Below are 20,190 nucleotides of genomic sequence, written 5' to 3'. Positions count from 1 at the left end.
CTTAAGCCGAACCTTATATTCCTCACTTCATTTGCAAATGTTGGGAATGTTCTGTCCACTTTTCTCCACTGCGACCCATCAGCGGGGTGTCTCAACATATTGTCTTGCTTACGTTCTTCTTTGTGCCATCGCATCAATTTAGCATTCGTTTTGTTCATGAACAAACATTTCAGACAGTGGTATTAGAGGAAAATACCACATCACCTTGGCAGGCACCCTCTTCTTGACACGCATCCCCTCAACGTCGCCTGGATCATCTCGAGGGATCTTATACCGGCATGCGTTGCATACAGGGCATGAATCCAAATTTTCATACTCACCTCGATATAGGATGCAGTCATTAGGACAAGCATGTATCTTCTGTGCCTCTAATCCTAAAGGACAAACAACTTTTTTTGCCTCGTATGTTATCTCCGGCAAGGTGTTACCCTCATGGAGTAAGTTTTTAATAAGTTTCTGCAACTCCTCGAATCCCTTGTCAGACAAACCATTTGATGCCTTCCATTGCAATAATTCCAATGTGGTACCCAACTTCTTTTGGTCTTGTTTGCAATCAGGGTACAACAATATTCTGTAGTCCTCCAACATACGCTTCAGATCTCTCGATTCCTTTTCTGTTTCGCAACCTTCCTCAGCTTCGCGCAGCATCTGACCAAGATCATCTTCTACAACGTATCCTTCAGTATCTTCTTCAGGCTCACCCATTGCAGTGTCGTTGAAAAAGGAATTATAATTGGCTGCAAAGTCAGGAATCCTGTCCTCTTCTTCTACATTATTATCCAGCTCAATTCCTCTTTCGCCATGCTTGGTCCAAACATAGTAGTTCAGCATGAAACCACTATTGAACAAGTGACTATGGATGGTTCTTGATGATGAGTAATCCTTCTCATTCTTACAGAATTTGCATGGACAATGAACGAAACCGTCATACTTGTGTTTCTCGGCCGCTTCTATGAATTCATGCACGCCATCAATGAACTCCTTTGAACGCCGATCGGCCATGTACATCCATTGCCGACTCATCTAGGTCCACAATATATTTATATACATCATTGTAGTGTACAAATAATACATTCATACTATATTAAATTTGAATTCAAATATATAATTGATAATGCTTATAACTATAATAAATAGATACTATTCACTTATCAAATAAATTAAATGATAACTGCTTCTAAAAACCAATTGCTAAGTTATGGAGAAAAATAACTAACCTTTTTTGAAGAAAAAAATCGCCTCCCCTCCCCTCACTCAGCTGCCATGAACAGTGAGTTCACGGCAGCTTGGAGGGGGGAGGGGTTGGGGTATTTATAGGCGTGGCTCAAAGGCACCGGTTGGTGCTCAACAACCGGTGCCAAACAAAAGGCATAGGCACCGGTTGATGTTACTAACCGATGCCTTTGTTGTGGGCAGGTGGCGGCACCGGCCATGGCAAAATCCGGTGCCATTGTCCACCCTTTAGGCACCGGTTGGTTCCACCAACCGGTACCTATTCCTCCATGTGCTTTTGGTACCGGTTGGTGGCACTAACCGGTTTCTATATTGAAGTTTTGGTACCGGGTGATGCTTTAACCCGGTACCAAACACCTTACCTTTGATCGCCGCTGGCCAAAGGTACCAGCTGTTTTTGCAGCCGGTACTGATGCGTGGCATTAGTACCGGTTGCAACAGCAGCTGGTACCTTTGGCCAGGACCTTTGGCCTGTTTTCTAGTAGTGCATCCTTTCCCAATGCATAATTTGACAGTGTCCAGCCCATAGATTTTCATGTTGAAACTGGATGATCCGATCTCTCTCTCTCCATTCTCTTTCATTTATCATAGTGCCACATAGGCTAAAAAGTTCATGAAAGTTTTTAATTAATAATATGAATACTATTACATACAGATGGTTGGGAATGCCCTTGTACAGCAGAAGTAAGGATTGGGACCTGACCATAATTCAAAACTCTGAGCTTTGTCAATTTCTCTTGGTCGAACGAGGAATGAATACCATCCCTCCACAAGTCCACGTAATCCCACAAGACCACTATGCACTATCCCAATTCGGGGTAGCATGGTCTTTCTCAAAAATCTTGAGGCCTGCAGCAATTTCTAGTCAAAGGAAGTAGGTAAAATCACAATAAACTCACGGACACTTACCTTGATGGCAAAAAGAACATGGGAGTAGAATTGGGCGTGAGTAAACGAAATTGCTCATATTTGCAGTGGCATTAGTATATATAAAAATCTGCATTCCCCCCACCGATATCCTTAGCATATGTTATGGACTGGCTGCATTTTTCACTTGAGGTAAGAATGGCGAAGCCTTTGCTCTGTCTCGCGTTCTTCTGCGCCTCCCTGTGCTGGTTCGCCGCCTCCGCGGCCGGCCTCCGTCTCGAGCTCGTCCACATCGACGCCAAGGACAGCCGCACCGGCGAGGAGCGCGTGCGCCGCGCCATCGAGCGCACCCACCGCCGCCTGGCGTCCATGGGCGTGGTGGCCGCGCCCGTCCGCTGGTCGGAGACGCAGTACATCACCGAGTACCTCATCGGGGACCCGCCGCAGCGCGCCGAGGCCATCGTCGACACCGGCAGCGACCTCATCTGGACGCAGTGCGCCGCCTGCCGCCCCGGCTGCTTCGGCCAGTACCTCCCCCATTACAACACCTCCCGCTCGCGCACCGCCCAGGCCGTGCCGTGCGACGGCGCCGCGTGCGCCGTCGTCAGCCCGGAGACCCGGTGCAGCACGCTCGGCGGCAGCGGGGCGTGCACCGTCGCCGTCAGCTACGGCGCCGGCGACATCGTGGGGCTCCTGGGAACCGAGGTGTTCACGTTCCGGTCGGAGAAGGTGAGCCTCGCGTTCGGGTGCGTCACCGCGTCGAGGCTCACGCCGGGCTCCCTGGACGGCGCGTCCGGCATCATCGGGCTCGGCCGCGGCGCGCTCTCGCTGGTCCCCAGGTCGGCGACACCAAGTTCTCTTACTGCCTCACGCCCTACTTCCGCGACGCCGTCCACCCGAGCCACCTGTTCGTCGCCGCGTCCGCCGGCCTGAACGGCGACGCGCCGGTGACATCCGTGCCGTTCGCCAAGAACCCCAAGGAGTACCCCTTCAGCTCGTTCTACTACCTGCCCCTGGTCGGGATGAGCGTGGGCAGCGCCAGGCTCGCCATCGCCGCGGCGGCGTTCGGCCTCCGCCAGGTCGCGACGGGGGTATGGGCCGGCGGCGTGGTGATCGACTCCGGCACCCCGTTCACGAGCCTCGTCGACGAAGCCTACCATTCAGAACGAGCGTCGCGCGGGGAGACGCCGGCACGGTGGTGCCGACGGAGAACTACTGGGTGCCCGTGGACACGGCCACGGAATGCATGGTGCTGTTCAACGCCGCGGCGCGGCCGGGCGCGACACTGCCGATGAACGAGACGACCATCATCGGCAACTACATGCAGCAGGACATGCACCTGCTCTACGACCTCGGCAATGGCGTGCTCTCCTTCCAGCCGGCGGACTGCAGCTCCATGTAATTCGTGCATTATTGTGCACGAACGTACGTGTTTATGTGTGCCCAACTGCCCATGCATATCATATATGTGCGAGGGGAAGAGTTTATCGTCTCACTACGGGACACCGCCCTTTTGCCGTGTGCCAGGGGCACACGGCGAAGCCCTTAAAACCGACAGCAAAAGGTTTGCCGTGTGCCACACACGGCAAATGGCACACAGCAACCAGCCTCATTTTATTTTTTTGCTTCGAAATTTTTGTTTAATTAGTGTTTCAAATATTGTTTAATTAGTGTTTCAACTAGTGTAGTCAATAAGTAATAATTAAAAAATATATCGTTCATTTCGTGCAAGAATAAATATTTCTTGTTTCATTATCACATGCGGATTAAATGTACTATTTCATGCTATTTGAATCCGATATGTACCAACTGAATCACCATTACGTGTTTAACTAAAATTTGTTCACAACACTATAAATATCACAAAAAAAATCACTCAACCTTTTTTGTTCTATGATTGCACTGAAAAAATCATTATTTCATGCAGTTACATCTCCATTGCAATGTATATCACATGTTATTATTTAATGGGGAAAAAATATAAAAAATAACAAATGAATCTAAAAAATAATGAAATTTTGGCACGAAAGATTCTAAGATTGTGTATTGTATGTACAAAATTTTTTGAAGTCAACACCCAATTCGACTATCACTTTCACTTCAAATATCAACATCTCATTCTCAACTCTATAGATCTTCTTTGAAGATACTTCGGTTTATAAGGAGTACAAGTGATAACTTGTGCTAAACATTTTTAAATTTTTTCCATAGCCTCCACTTATAAAATCATGATACCATAACAAATCTTATATTTTTCAGAGAAAGTTTGCCTTTTATAGAATTTTAAAACAGTTGGGCCACATGGTTCATGGGATGGCTCATGAGCAAATTTTTCAAATTTTGCATCAATTTTTTAGATAAGGGCTCACATGGGACTTCATGATGTTAACATCATTTTTTTGCTTCATTATTACTTTATTTAGAATTATTGCAGTTCAAAATTTACTTATTCTCTAATATTTCTTTACATCAAATAACAATGTTAAATATAGCAAAATGACCGAGAAAAGTACCAAAACCTAGTATAGAGTCCCACATACAATATAAAGATAAGAAAAAAAGTTTCAAAAGCAGAATGAATTTTTTAAACAAATTTGCCGTGTGCCAGAAATAAACACACGGCAAAGACCACATTTTGCCGTGTGTCCTTCGTAGCACACATCAAAGAAGGCATTTTGCTGTGTGTTTTTTTTTGTCGTGTGTTGTAAATCATGGCACACGGCAAACATCATGCACTGCCATGTGTCCACTGCTTTGCCGTGTGTCTTCTTCGTGGCACACGGCAAACATGACCTTTGACGTGTGCCGTTAAGTTTGCCGTGTGTCCCTTTCGTGGCACACGGCAAACATGCTCTTTGTCGTGTGCCCGAGATAGTGCACACGGCAAAGGTTCTAGCACACGGGAACCAACGAGTTTCCAGTTGTGTCTCAAGATAGCAAACTAGCTATAGCTAATAACATTATATGTCTTTTATTACTCAGGAAGTTTCAGTATATTCCTGAGCAATAATCTACTCAACATACGGGATCACCTCCTACCCGCACCATTCAGAGGGCTAGCGTTAGTCAGGATGGCAACAGGTCGTGTTTGGGTTGGGTGGAGTGTCTAGGCACCCAAAACTGAAATCCGAACTTAAAACCCGAACCCGACCCGAAGATCGATTCGGGTCATTCATCCCCAAAACCGAAACTTGCAGATACCCGAAATCCGATTGGATACCGAAACCCGCTTTGTATGACAACATAGTAAGAGAAATAAGTACTTCTTATAAACATATACAAGATATATATAATATTTACATATATAAACAAGAGGCAATAAATAGTAAATAATTTTCTAAGTCAATTTAAAATAAATTTTGTAGTCTAAGTAAATAAACTTATTGCTAAGTATATTATAAAATATGAGTTTTTACTCCAAACAGTTATTCATTGGGTATCCACGGGTGAAAAACCAATCCCAAAACCAAACCCGATAAGTTTCGGGGCCCCGAACCCGAAAACCATGGGTCAAAAATCATCTCCGAACCCAAGTCTGCTAGACCCGAAACCCGCGGATATCCGACCCGAAACCTAACCATTGCCATCCCTAAGCGTTAGAGCATCTCCAACAAAATTTCTACCTGATTCCCTACTCAAAAAATAGGAGCAGAGACCCTATTCCGGTCCCTATTCTAGGAAGGCCCCTAAATTCCTCTCCCGATCCCTTTATCCCATAGACTGAGAGCATCTCCAGCAATAGCCCCCAAATCATAGTCCTCATATAGATTTTAGGGGCTGGTCCCCATCTTATAGCCTCCAAATAATGCATCAAAGTCCAGTAGGAGCCTTCATATTTCAGCTCTCATCCAAATCTAGAGGGGCTGGTGAGTGGGGCCCACGAATGGAGGGCTCCCTGGAGGCCCCTAGGCCTAGGGGGTGGAGGGGGATGATGAGCCCATGGCTCGTCAAATTGGTGCGAGCGGCGGCGGGCCACGGCGGACGGGGCGTGCAGAGGTGGACGCGGCAGGCAGGGGCGGCGGCAGCGGCGGTGCGGATGGGCTCGGCGAGGCCGTGATGGCCTCGACAGGCTCATCCCTTTTTTATTTTTTTTGTTCAATTAATAGAGGCGGGCATGCAACCGCCTTTGAAAATGCTTCATTTATAGAGGTGTTTGCTCAAAGGCGGTTGCCCTTGCCCGCCTCGGAAAATATTTCTCAACCGCCTCAGAAACGATTATTGCAGTAGTGAGGACGACTGCACGACACGCTGCTGGACCGCGGGCTGGACCACGCCGTGCGCATCGCACTTTAGGAGCTCGAGTGTGTCGTCTACCTCAGCGAGTTCGACGACGACGAGACGCTCTGGCCTTGTGCATAGATGTACCCCGGCAACTCCGGCGAGTGCAGTGAGAGGGAAAAGAGAGGAAGCTGACAATAGAAATGAAAAGAAGAAAATAATAGGAGAAAATAATATAGTCTATGACAGGTGGTCCTATTTTTATGATGAAAGTAGGGGCTGCAAAGTAGAAACTATTGTTGGAGTTGAGAGCAAAATTTGAAGCCCCAGAAAGTTTGGATAGCCCCTGCTCAAGAAAGTAGAGATCTTGAGTAGGAGTCATTGCTGGAGTTGCTCTTAGCCCCTACGTACAGGCTATTGCTTCCAGCTCCTCACGGTTGGTTGTTTGCATAAATAGATATTTCCACAGCGTGCGTTGAATCATCCCCGATGGTCTTTGATAGCCACACCAATAATAATGCCTTCATCGCTAGTCTACTGTTCTTTTTTAGGGAAAACTGGGGCGGGCCAGAAGCCAGCCTGAGCAATTTTATTGTTTTGAGGTTTTGCATACAATCATTCTAGAAAGAGGGGGGGGGGGGGGGGGGGTGTTTGTTGAAGAGAGAGTTACATGGCCCCATACACTTGCCCAGCAATGTAAAACAATAGTGTCATCCGGGGCAGCAGTTCTACTGTCAATAGCTCCACCCGCATTCATCTTCGTCCATCCGTCTGCTGGTTTTTTTCTACCTGCCTTTTCTTAGCTTGTTCTTCCCCTGAAACCAAGCAAAGAGTCATAAGCTGGTTTCTTACCTGCTTTAGGATAGAAAGCATCCTGCTGATGCCGGAAGGCACACCGTTCCATCCAGTATTTTTGAAAATGTCACCACATTTGGTAGTTTTTTTTACTTAAAGTGCTCGCTTTATTCATTCCCAATTTGGGGTTCAGAAAAGTCACAAGCTGTTAAGGAGATTACAAACTCTGGGAGGGGATCAAGCCAAACATATGGTTGAACCGAGTCCCAACTAAAACTCATGTAAGCTAACCCATGAGCACATAAATTACAAGATCAGGGGTAAACAAAATCTCAACATCAACAAAATCTAATTGGATCAGTTGTCTTGCCTCCCTAAGCAGACCAACAGCCGGTGATTGATCAAAGGCAAATGATTTCAGGGCAGAGACTAAGTTACACGAGTCGCATTCCAGCTGGATTCTTGTCATCCCTTGATTCGATATTGCTGTTAAAGCTGCCAGGCAAGCTTGAGCTTCAGCATTTGGTAGTTTGTGCCACAGAACGAGAGTTGGTATTGCACCACAAACAAGAATTGCGACTCATGCAAGCAACCCTCAAGATTTATGACTTGTTCGTTATTGTATCCACTTCCCTAATTGTTATTGTAACTTGCCAGGCCATACCCATCCAACCACAGAACATTACATTTTGGGAAAGCTATATGATGCCCGAGCATTTTCAAGTCTTCCCACACTCAAATTTGTAACAAATGAGGAGACGCCACCCGACCTCATCTTCCTCAATCCCAGCTAGCTTCTTTTCCACCTCCGGCGAGGTTAGGGTTTGGGGTTGGGCTTTGGTAATGTCCATTGCTAGGCTTAGAAGGAAGGTTGGGGGTGGCAGGCCGGCCCGATGGTGGCAGCGGGCACGGGGGCGATGAGGCCGGCGGCGGTGGCGGCGCTAGGCTGGTGGTGGAGGAGGGCGGTTGGGCCAGGCCGGGGCGGGGGCGACGACTGCCATGGCGGCGGTGGCGCGCGGGTCGGGAAGGGCGCGCGGAGGAGCCACGAGCGAAGGAGGATCTCTCCAGAGGCCCGCGTCGGAGGCGGGGCGGAGGCGGGGGTGGGGGCGGGGGTGGGGGGCGTGGGCGTGAGGAAGAAGATGACTCAAGGTTGAAGGTGAGCAGGGACCGTTAGATCTTGATCTAATGGCCCAAAATTCGGGTGATGAGAAGGGAAAAAATATTGGGATATATATACTCCCTCCATCCTAAATTATTAGTTAGTTTGGCTTTTCTAGATACATAGTTTTTACTATGCATCTAGATATATATTATGTCTAAGTGTATAACAAAATTTGTGTATCTAGAGAAGCCAAAATGACTAATAATATGGGACGGACGGAGTAAGTAGATTGTTTTGAAGCTCTGGAGGTCAAAATTGTTTTGCCATCGATCCATTTGGCCCCATCGATCTATTTGGCAAAGATTTGTCATACATTAGGTATAGATGACTAAGTCAACATACCAGCTAATAAAATGCTACCTACTCGTTGATACCAATGTCCAATGCTCCACAATATTTGTCTATAGCAGCTGTACGTCATGTACTAAAAGAATACATCATCTATCCGAATTTGTCCCATTATTTGAACAATTTAGCAAAGTATATAGAAGATCAGTTATAAGGTCTCGTCAATTTGATTATTTACCAAATGAAATGATGCATGACTTAATCTGCCTGATATATGATTATCAACCCGTTGATCATGTATCTAGAGCTTTATCAATCCTTATAAAATCTGTTGCTTATCCTATCCAATTCTTTGTTGAAATTTTTAATGTTTTATTATTCTCAAATAATACATCCACTTGCGAATTGCAATGACGTTGTCAACATATCGTTGGGCACTCCATCGCTTCATTTCCATCCAATAATCCCATCTGTTATATATACACTCACCCTCGCTCTCTTTCTCCATGCACACACACGAACAATACACGCTAAGGAGTGCTCCCACAAGACAAAAATGGCGAGACCCTTGCTCTGGCTGGCGCTCTTGTGCGCCTCCCTGACGTTCACCGCCACCTGCGCCGGCATCCGTCTCGAGCTCATCCACGTCGACGCCAGGGCGAACCGCACCGTGGCGGAGCGCATGCGCCGCGCCACCGAGCGCACCCACCGCCGGCTGGCGTCCATGGGCGAGGTGACCGCGCCCGTCCGCTGGGTGGAGACGCAGTACATCGCCGAGTACCTCATCGGCGACCCGCCACAGCGGGCCGAGGCCATCATCGACACCGGCAGCAACCTCATCTGGACGCAGTGCGCCGGCTGCCGCCCCGGCTGCTTCAGCCAGAACCTCTCCTTCTACGACCCGTCCCGGTCACGCACCGTCCAGCCCGTGGCGTGCAACGCCACGGCGTGCGCCCTCGGCTCCGAGACCCTATGCTCGCGCAACAGGTCGGCGTGCGACGTCCTCACCGGCTACGGCGCCGGCGCCATCGCCGGGGTCCTCGGCACGGAGGTCTTCACGTTCGGGTCGCAGAACGCGAGCCTCGCGTTCGGGTGCGTCACCGCGTCGAGGCTCACCAAGGGCTCCCTGGACGGCGCGTCCGGCATCATCGGGCTCGGCCGCGGCGCGCTCTCGCTGGTCTCCCAGCTCGGCGACACCAAGTTCTCCTACTGCCTCACGCCCTACTTCAGCGACGCTGTCAACGCGAGCCGCCTGTTCGTCGGCGCGTCCGCCGGCCTTAGCGGCAACACGCCGGCGGCCTCCGTGCCGTTCGTCAAGAACCCGAGCGATGACCTGTTCGGCACGTTCTACTTCCTGCCCCTGGCCGGGATCACGGTGGGGAAAGCCAAGCTCGACGTCCCCGCGGCGGCGTTCGACCTCCGGCAGGTGGCGCCGGGGCAGTGGGCGGGCACGCTCATCGACTCCGGCTCCCCGTTCACGAGCCTCGTCGACGTGGCGTACCAGGCGCTGAAGGCGGAGCTGGTGCGGCAGCTCGGCGCCAGCCTCGTGCCGCCGCCGGCAAGAAGCGGCTTGGACCTGTGCGTGGCGCAGGGGGACGCCGGAAAGCTGGTACCGCCGTTGGTGCTCCACTTTGGAAGCGGCGGCGGCGGAGCTTCGTCGGACGTGGTGGTGCCGGCGGAGAACTACTGGGCGCCCGTGGACGACACCACGGCGTGCATGGTGGTGTTCAACTCGGCGGGGCCGAACGCGACGCTGCCGATTAACGAGACGACCATCATCGGCAACTACATGCAGCAGAACATGCACCTGCTCTACGACCTCGGCAATGGCGTGCTCTCCTTCCAGCCGGCGGACTGCAGCGCCATGTGATGACGTGCATATGACGCCGTACGTCCAGATGGAGGCATTTTGTGGAACTTGATATATATATGCTACCTAATTTGTATTTGTCTCTATTCGTTGTATACGAATTCAACAAAGAAATATGTATTTTTCCCTGCAAAACTAAATAAAATTAAAATAGATGCTTCCAATGTACTTGATCTATCTTCTTACAAAATATCATACTATCCGTCTCAAAATATAACAACTTTTAGGCAAGATCAAAGTGAAATGTAGATTTTTTTCAAACCATATAACCTAAAGAAACTACACAGAATAACATAATAAAATAAAAGGAAATAGACAGTAGGAGGCATGCATGTCGGAATAAAAGAAACTGAATGGTTTAGGGTTAAAAGATGGTCACATGCCCTTTTTACTCATTATCTATACCATATCTACTTTATCTATCTAGTATCTAGTATATAAGGATCCGAAACAATTGAATTTCACATCCACTTCAAATATTACCTCATACCCCTCACAGCTAGGTCTGCTTGTTAGGCGGGTGATTGTAAAAGTTTTGAGACGTTGATGAAAACAACCACATCTAAAACGGTTCTGCCTTTTTGGCGCTTTTTTTTTGCATCAAACTTTTTCTTACCCGCCCACCTATACCCAAAATTGTTTCCTTGTTTAGTTCCGAGCTCATCAGCAAGCGACACTAATGCTGCTTTCCATATTTTTGCTGCTTATTTCCATCCAATCATCTTGATACAAGCGACGTTGATGCTCCTTTCCATATTTGTTGCTTTCCATCCAATCATCCACCGCACGATCGTCCACCGCAGCTGATACCGATTCGCCGCCGAGTTGGAGCGCACGCTGCGCCCCGGCGGTGTCGCCGTGCTCCACTCGCGCTGCATTGTCGGCCTCCCGCCTCCAATCATCCACGTATTTTCCTCCCACACACCATCGTCGTCCATCGCTACTGCTACTGATTCGCCGCCGAGTTCAAGGCGGCGTCGCCATGCTCCATGTCAATGCTGGACCGCTGCGGGGACAAGTACTCTGCCAACGATCTGCTCGACGTCCAGGGCCTCGTCAGCCTTTCCGGGGATGAGACGTCGTCAGGGTCTCCAAAGTCCAAAGGTCGACGCCTTCGGCCTCCTTGCCAATGTCTCTCGCACGCTCTGCGTCGGCGCGCACCTCAGCTATAGGAGGTGGCCTCACTATGATCGGTCAGGGTCGCCGACACCGTCGGCATCAATCTCACCCTGGCGCTGCCGCTCGTCGTCATTATGTTCGTTGTTCTTTTGCTTAGAGTTAAAGTTTTTGGGTTTCTTTGTTGTTGTAGGATTTGTGTACGTAGTAGTTCCTGCCTTGTGTTAACAATATGGATCCGATCAACTCTCCTTGCCGACGTTACTAACCAGATGAAAGCACGAAAACGTGGTCGATCCAATACTGATCAAATTGGTAATATGCATATGTGGCTATATGTGATTGGATTTACTTGTACTCCTATTCTTATATACATGTCATATTAGATTTGTTATAAATCAAACTTGACAAGTTTCGACCAAACATATAGAAAGAAATAGTAACACTACAATACCAAATTTGTTTTATCAAATCCACCATGAAGTATATGTTGATAGTGCATATAGCGCTAGAGCCCGCGCGCGAAGGCGACGAGCGGGCCGCCGCCGCCGCGGGAGCCCGGATTGGTCTGCGAGGGTGCGCTCCGCCATGTCGCGGGCGAACACTGCGAGGTCGTCGCGCGACGCCGCGCCAAGCAGGGCGAGGAGCTCGTCCAGGGTGGTGCCGCGTGCCCCGGCCACCACCAGGGACAGCGCGGTGTAGATGGACACCGGCGAGAAGACGAGGTTCCGGTTCTGGCCGCCACCTGTCGGCGAGGCGCTTCGCCAGGCGGAGCGCGAACGTCGTCAGGCCAGAGCCAGCGCTCCCGCGTGCCTTCTTGCTCGGCCTCGCCTCCTCTTCCATGGTGTCATGCGTCGTCTTAGGGTTCTCGGAGTTTTTTTTATTCAAGCATACATGTTTTAAGAGTTAAGGAAGCATACAAATACACAACCGCATACGAGTATGCCGTACAGGAATACGGATGACAACTGTCCTTCTCTACTAACAGAAAGGCCCCCTAAAAATAGAAATTACAACTAGGTCCCTGGACCCTTTCTCCACCACCGTCGGACAACGCCGGCTCTGGCCGTCGCTGCCGAACCCGAGGCCGACGAGAACCCCATCGCACGAAGGCTTTGACGAACCGCAGAAGACGCTCACCTCCATGGACGAGCTGAGGGCAATGCCGAACAAGCATCGGTCGGGGCTTCACCCCGAGTTCCCTCGGCCATGGATCCAAGCTCGCCACCGACGACAACCGCCGCCAGGGGAAGCTCGAGCTCGATCCATCCTCCTCGCTACCGCAGCACCCGCAGCCTCTTCCGCATCCTGAGAACACGAGGCCGACTGAAGCCGCCACCACCGAGGGCGACGCGCTGCCAGCAACCAACTCCCAAGCAAAATCCACCTCGCCGATGCGCCGATGGCAACCATCAGCAAGAGGAACACAAGCCGCAGCGGATCCACCTCCATCATCTCCAACCGAACACAAAAGAAATCTATGGAAAGTGGCCCCCGGCAAAACCTAGCTCCATCGCTCGACGGCGACGAGCAGCATCTAGGTCTAGATATGTAAGTATCTAACCTATTCACAGCAGCATGGGGACTCCGCAGTCCATCTCCCTCATCAACGACCGACCGGCCGTCGAGGAAGAAGAAGACCAGCGGAATCCCCGCCGGAGAACGGCGTCCGCCTCGAAGTCACCCTCTTTCGCCTCGGGGCACTGTTGGGGGCGCTTCGAGAGGAAGGCAGAAGAAACGTGACGCGCCGGGCCAATTGCTAAGCCGCGGAAAGGGTTCTCGGAGTTGGATGAAAGCAAGCAAGGCGGCGCACGGTTGGTTTTTATTTCTTTTTTTTTATGCCTCAACCCTTCAAGTACAAGCTGTAGTATCTGAACTCACACACAAACTCACACCACCACACTCACGCCCCATGCACACACGCTGTGTGTAAGCTAGACCTACAACCTATACCTAGGAAACTTCACGTGGCCGAGAGGTATCCAAAGTCGACACCAGGCTTCGAACGTGACGGGCACGTCACCCTGACCATTGTGGTGCATCCACACGTGAGGCAACAGCTACAGTACCTACATGAGAAGAAAATGGGGGAAAACCCCTATGGGAATAGTGAGTGGCCATTGTGGTGCATCCACGCGTAAGGCAACAGCTACAGTACCTGTAGGAGAAGAAAATGGGGGAAACCCCTATGGGAATAGTGAGTTGAGCAGTACTCGAACCCACGACCAGCAGCTCCACCACCCGGAGCACTTGCCAAACGAGCAATTGCTAAGCCGCGGAAAGGGTTCTCGGAGTCAGATGAAAGCAAGCAAGGCGGCACATGGTTGGTTTTTATTTCTTTTTTTTATGCCTCAACCCTTCAAGTACAAGCTGTAGTATCTGAACTCACACACAAACTCACACCACCACACTCACGCCCACACGCACACACGCTGTGTGTAAGCTAGACCTACAACCTATACCTAGGAAACTTCACGTGGCTGAGAGGTATCCGAAGTCGACACCAGGCTTCGAACGTGATGGGCACGTCACCCTGACCATTGTGGTGCATCCACGCGTGAGGCAACAGCTACAGTACCTGCAGGAGAAGAAAATGGGGGAAAGCCCCTATGGGAATAGTGAGTTGAGCAGTACTCGAACCCACGACCAGCAGCTCCACCACCCGGAGCACTTGCCAAACGAGCTACGGCTCGTTCCCGGTTGGTTTTATTTCGGTGCAATGCTAAGGATCATGCATGTTGGTCTTTTGGGCCAAGTGACATCGAGTGGGCCGTGAAGAAAATATGGTCATCTCTAGGCCTTGCTCAGCCCGACCTGGATCCACTTGCTCGATCTGTGCCAGGAGGCTCGTCGCCGGGCGCCGGTGCTCGTCGGCGCCTCCGTGGGACGGGGAGCGCTGGCTCCTCCGTGCGGTCGGCCTCCTCGTCGATCTCGCGCCGCACCACCGCCGGTGAGCCCTGATTTTCTCCCTCTCAGAGATATTCGCCGCCCCATGCGGCTCAACCTTTGCGAATACAAAGAAAGAAAACTTCACAACTGTCGCGTCATATCATGTTGTGATGCGAGCAGGATGATTTCCTGGTGCGTTGAACTAATAGTTCTCTAGGATATTGCTTCATCAGTCATGTCGCACCCGCATTATTGGCTTGACTCTTTTATGGGAATCTCATGTTGGTTATCCGGTCCCCCCCCCTTATTTTTATTACTATGGGCTCATAGAGGCTGCTCGCTTAAGATGCTTTTGCTAATGGTTAGGGCTCCCTTCATCTGAAAGGAATTAATTTCTAGGGCTATAATATAGCATCATCAGATCAGGTGTTTGTTGTATGTAGTCAGTAATGACTAATGATCTACTGTAATTTTCAGCAGTGCGGTCGGTGTAATGTTAGGTAGCGATAGTTTCGTTGGTGTTTCTTCTGCATATGGTGCATTACCTTGATTGCCTTGCAGTAATTATTTTGTTATTCACCTTTATAAAGAAGAGGCTACAGTATATGAACAGGAACCAAAATGGTTGAAACAATCTGTTTAATTTTTATTCAATTGTATACTTCGTCAGATTAATCCCTTTTGTGTAGACACAATTATATACCTAGAGTTCTGTCTTGCAGGGTAATCTGATATCTCTGACAGGGAAAGTTCAATTCTGTCAAAGGATTCAACTCTGTGGTTCTTTTTTTTCCTCTCGAACACGCAGGAGAGCTGCGTATCATCGTATTAATAGAAGAAGAGAGTCATACACAGACCCGAACACACACCCACACTCTATCCCTGCAAGAACTTAATCACCTGTGCTTTTCAAGGAAGACCTGACCACACCATCCACTAAGGCACAACAACACTAGCTGTGTGTAAGGGCAGCCCCTTAGCACCAGCTAAACTCCACAAATGGGCTTCCTCCCTAGCACGGGCAAGAGCCACAGGAATGCTAGGGGCAGCACCGTTGAACACACAATCATTTCTAAGTTTCTAGATGGTCCAAGCACCGAGGATTATGAGGGAGTTCAGGCCCTTTCTTGTATCTCCAATATATGAAAGCTGCCCAATAATATAGAAATATGTATGTATAATGCAAGCATTGGACAACAGCATCTGATCTACATTCAGTTTATAGGTTGTGACAACAAAGAACTTCTGAGACTCTATACTATGGGCTATAGAAAGAGTGGACGATGTAACAAGGTCACAATTCGCAAATTGTTGGTGTCATTAGGTAATGAACTCCCTCTATATCGGGTACTGTTGAAAATACTTATCAATCTTGTATAGAGTGCTCTCTAGTTCGCTGCAGACTAGCTAAATTTCACCCTCCATATTTACATTTGGCTACTCACTCCATAAGATTCTATCTCAACAAAGCTCTTAACAAGTATAATATAGGCAAACTTGTTCACATCAGATGCTGTTGACATACCCAAGAACCATAGCAATCATGAGATTGGGTTTTGAGTCTTGATTCAGACCCATTAAATTTTCTGTTTCAATGTTTCAGCTATTATCAAACAAGTTCTCTATATATCTAGCTCCACTTGGAAATCACATATTCAGTTTCTATCATAAGTATACACCATTCATAGATGGAGGGTTGCGAACTAGTTACTTGATTTAACAGCTCAAACGACATGATGAAATACAATTTTCTGATGCATCTGACTTACTCCACGAATTCTAGACCATCATCTCATCGTGGTGCAGGACCTAGTTGAGTTGATGATCTATTGTCTAACTGTTCCAGCTCAAGCACAGTTTCCTGTCTTGCATCACTTCCTGGTGCATCACTCTGTAAGTCAACACTTGCAGCACTGAGATTAATTGTGTTGCTCGGCGCCGAGCTGTAATATCCCAATACGTGCAGCACATTCAGCTCCATGCACTCCTTGAGTTTCACCACAACGTCAGTCATTGTTGGCCGTTCCCGTGATGGCCACTCTTTGCATTGCAGTGCCAATTCTGCAACTTTCCAGACAGAGTTGACATCATACTCTCCTCCCATCGCCGGGTCAACAATGCTCTCAATGTTACCCATTGAGAGCTTCTGGCGCATCCCAATGTGCAATGTGAATGCTCTCAGTGCCAGTAACAGGGACTGCTGGTGGCTGGCCTGTGATGAGCTCCAGTAGCACAACTCCGAAGCTGTACACGTCACTCTTCTCACTAAGCCGGAGATGTGTTATAATATTCAGCGTCCAGGTACCCCAGGGTACCTGCTGGTTGTGTTGTGACGTGGGTCCTGAAATCATTGGCAAACTCATAATATTTGGGGGGTCTTGTTCCTAGTGATGAGGAGGTACTATGGTTAAATTTTGGTTGGTGGATTTGATCTAGAACTCATAATATGGATGAATCAAAGTTTGGGGCGATTTTGGGCTCTCTACGCATGAATAGATGCATCGCGGACGGTCCGCGCCTGGTTGGCGGACGGTCCGCCGTTAGGCAGAATCAGCACATGGACGTGGACAGTCCGCGGCCTTCATGCGGACGGTCCGCCAGTGCACAGAATGGCTGATTCTTGTTCTCTTGTGATGATCTTACTTGGCTTGGATATTATACTTGAATATATGAATCTTATGATTGATTATTGATCTCAGGCCACCCCGGAAGACCCTCAAGGCCACTACTTCCAAAATCAAGAGGGTTGTGTCTTCCAAAAGACAAAGAGACAGTGATGACTCTTATGATGTGGACTACGCTCCCAATCTCAGTGAGATGGATGCAGCATCTTCAGTGGGTGATGTTGGTGATGAATCTTCAGAGGAAGAGACTGAGGAAGTTGAGGATGATGTTACAGATCTGATGGGGCTGGATCTTCCTAGCCGACAGTGGAGTGATGTGAGCTATACCAATGCTAGAGCAGTGAATCAGTTCAACTTGCCTCGGGACATCAATATCCTCTTCTTCAAAACTGAGGTACAAAAAGATGCTTACTTTGGTCATCTAGTTAAGAAGAATGTATTCAAACATCAGACCATTGACCTATGCTATATGAGATCACAACAAGTCATGTCTGATCTAGTTGATAGATTTGAGCAAATGGGGTTAGTAAATTTTCTGCAGCATAAGTGTGATTGGAATGAAACAGTCATACGTCAGTTCTATGCCACCCTAGAGATCAACATGGTTGAGGAAACATTTTGGTGGACAACTGGCAAGAGAACCTATTATGCTACATTTGCACAGTTTGCTGAGGCTAATCAGTAGGATTATGATTTCATCACTAGTGAGCAAAGTATGAATGTTGTGTTAGAAAACCCTCTAGATGAGAATGACTACCCCATGTACTATGAGCCTGCACATCTTGGTATTGCTACAAGCTTTGGGACATTCATGGTATGAGGCATCATCCTGCTGTGATTAATAAAATTGTCAAAGTCACATTCATGCCTAAGAGTGGCAACAAAGACAAGATTAGAGGGCTCTATTGGAATGTGATATCTCATATCATGAACGGAAATAGAATAAATGTCATTGCTCTTATTATGGATCAGCTTGCAGATTTAAGGCTTAACATGGAGATGAACTTATATTTTGCTCCATATATTATGTCCATCATCAAGGTCAAGTCTAACTTCAGAGGGATATGTGAGAGCAAGCACACTCCTTTCAGGCCATTCAAGAATGACAATGCTTTTCTTTTGAGGCCTTTGACTCCTTTCCCTGGAAATGATATGGATGCTGAAGCACATGGGCAGGATGGTGATGATGATAGTGATAATGATGCTCACATGGGAGCAGCTGTAGCTCAGCATGCCATGCCACCACCACAGTCTCCAGTACTGTAACGACCCGGCCCGGGATAACGGCTAGGATTTACTCTGCAAGTTGAGTAAACCACACCTACTAATTAATCCTTTTGCGCTTTCGTCCTCGCTTCGCGCAAAAAGGATCGATCCGGAATTAATTAGCTTCCCGTGACTCGGTATTTAAATTGGTCTGGCTCTCAACCAACTTTCAGTATGGGACAATTCCCGCGGATGAACAGTGTCGCGACGCTACAGTACCCGGCGTGCTACAGTGCTCGAGCTACAGTAACCACCATCAGGCCCGGCCCAATTCGGCTACAGTACTCTAGCTACAGTAACCCGTCTTGCTACAGTACCCGGCCCGACACTGTTCCCCTGGGCTGTTACAAGTACAGCAGCAGTGGGCTCCTCCAGCTGGCTACTTTGACCCTTACTTTGCATCCATGCAGGAGAGCATGTCCTCTCAGATTGCGGGGTTGGCTAGCCAGATGCAGAGTCAGATGAACTTCAACTTCCAGAACATGCAGCAGCAGATGTTCTAGCCCATGATGGCTCAGATGTAGGGGGTTCATCAGAGTTTACACTCAGACATAGCAGCTCTTGACTCACGCTTTGAGGATTTGCCTTCTTTTGAGCAGTTTGAGCAGCTTGAGCAGAGGCAGCAGCATCTAGAGCAGCGCTTTGATACTTTCAACACAGCCTTCACCGGGTTTTCTGACCACTTCTACTCAGTGTTTCCGGCTCCAGTGCCGCCTCCAGAGTTCTACTCGCACCAGCCGTTCTACCCACCGCCACCTCCTCCACCGCCGATGGATTGACGCTTTTGGAAATTGATGCCAAAGGGGGAGAAGGAGCTTTGGAGTGCTTAGGATCTAGGGGGAGCTCATGGACTTCACATGGAAATCATTCGCTTTCGGCTTCCACTTGCTACTCGTGTTTATTTGTGTTGAACTATTGCATTACATGTTTATGATTTGTGTCTTGCATGAACTCGGTTTGTGATTTGTGGTTGGATTTGAACATTTGGTTTGTAATGTGTGATGAATTATGTTGATTTGTGTTACTCTTATCTACTTATGTTCATCTTGTGGTTGTGAGGTTGTGCTAACTAAGCAAAAATTCATATCATATATATATATATATCTTGTATCTTGTATGCCTCGATTTCCACTTATAGGGGAAACTCCGTCAAAAATTTCAAATTTCATATATATGTGCTGTTGGTATTCATTCAAATTTATATGCACATATCAAGGGGGAGTTCTCTCTACTCATCGAACTTGGTGAATTTATTCATACCATATTCTGAAATTTTCATGAAAAATGAGTAAGTGACCAGATTTGTTGGATAGGTTGATCCACGGATGAAAGAGATTTGGTTGTGAACGTGTGAAGTTTGGAGATGATATGCAAAGCTCGGGCTCAAGACAATGGTATAAAATAGGGCTTTTGTATTTTACCGGTCACAAGGCGTTTAGTGGATGAAAAGTGACCGGATTTGTTGGATAGATAGCCGTACTATCAAGAGGGGTTGTGTACTCGTGGTTGACGGGTCTTTAGTGCCATTTTGCTCAAAATGTCTAGGTGCATACATGAGGGCTAACGACGCTTTGACAAGATTTGAAAAAGAACATGTTTGAGAGCTGACTGCACAAGCGCGGACAGTCCGCTCCCTGGAGTGCGGACGGTCCTCACCCGTACCAGAGAGCATGTTTGGCTCTGGTGGAAATTAGATGTGACTGGCGGACAGTCCGGCCTAGGTGGGTGGACGGTCCGCCGATCTAACTCAAAATATACCAGAGAGGGTGTTTTCTCTGGTTGGGCTAATGATCTGTGCTGCGGACGGTCCGCCCCTGGGGCGCGGACGGTCCGGTCCGCTGACTATTTGACAATTTGTACCA

General features: G+C 48.5%; 1 protein-coding gene, 1 long non-coding RNA gene and 1 pseudogene across 2 annotated transcripts; all 3 read left to right on the top strand.

The window, feature by feature from the left end:
* Positions 1-2,298: 2,298 nt before the first annotated feature.
* Positions 2,299-3,502, top strand: LOC120663737 (annotated as a pseudogene).
* Positions 3,503-9,119: 5,617 nt separating this feature from the next.
* On the top strand, positions 9,120-10,433 carry LOC120667186 (aspartic proteinase nepenthesin-1-like). Its single transcript, XM_039947252.1, has one exon. The coding sequence runs from the start codon at positions 9,120-9,122 to the stop codon at positions 10,431-10,433; it is 1,314 nt and encodes a 437-aa protein (XP_039803186.1).
* Positions 10,434-14,358: 3,925 nt separating this feature from the next.
* Positions 14,359-15,531, top strand: LOC120663652. Its single transcript, XR_005670557.1, has 2 exons — positions 14,359-14,499; positions 15,161-15,531. It is a non-coding gene; the product is annotated as an uncharacterized LOC120663652 (long non-coding RNA).
* Positions 15,532-20,190: the final 4,659 nt, after the last annotated feature.

The sequence above is a fragment of the Panicum virgatum genome, chromosome 3N, assembly GCF_016808335.1.
Source record: "Panicum virgatum strain AP13 chromosome 3N, P.virgatum_v5, whole genome shotgun sequence".
NCBI lineage: Eukaryota > Viridiplantae > Streptophyta > Magnoliopsida > Poales > Poaceae > Panicum > Panicum virgatum.
This window is presented reverse-complemented; position numbering and strand designations above follow the sequence as displayed.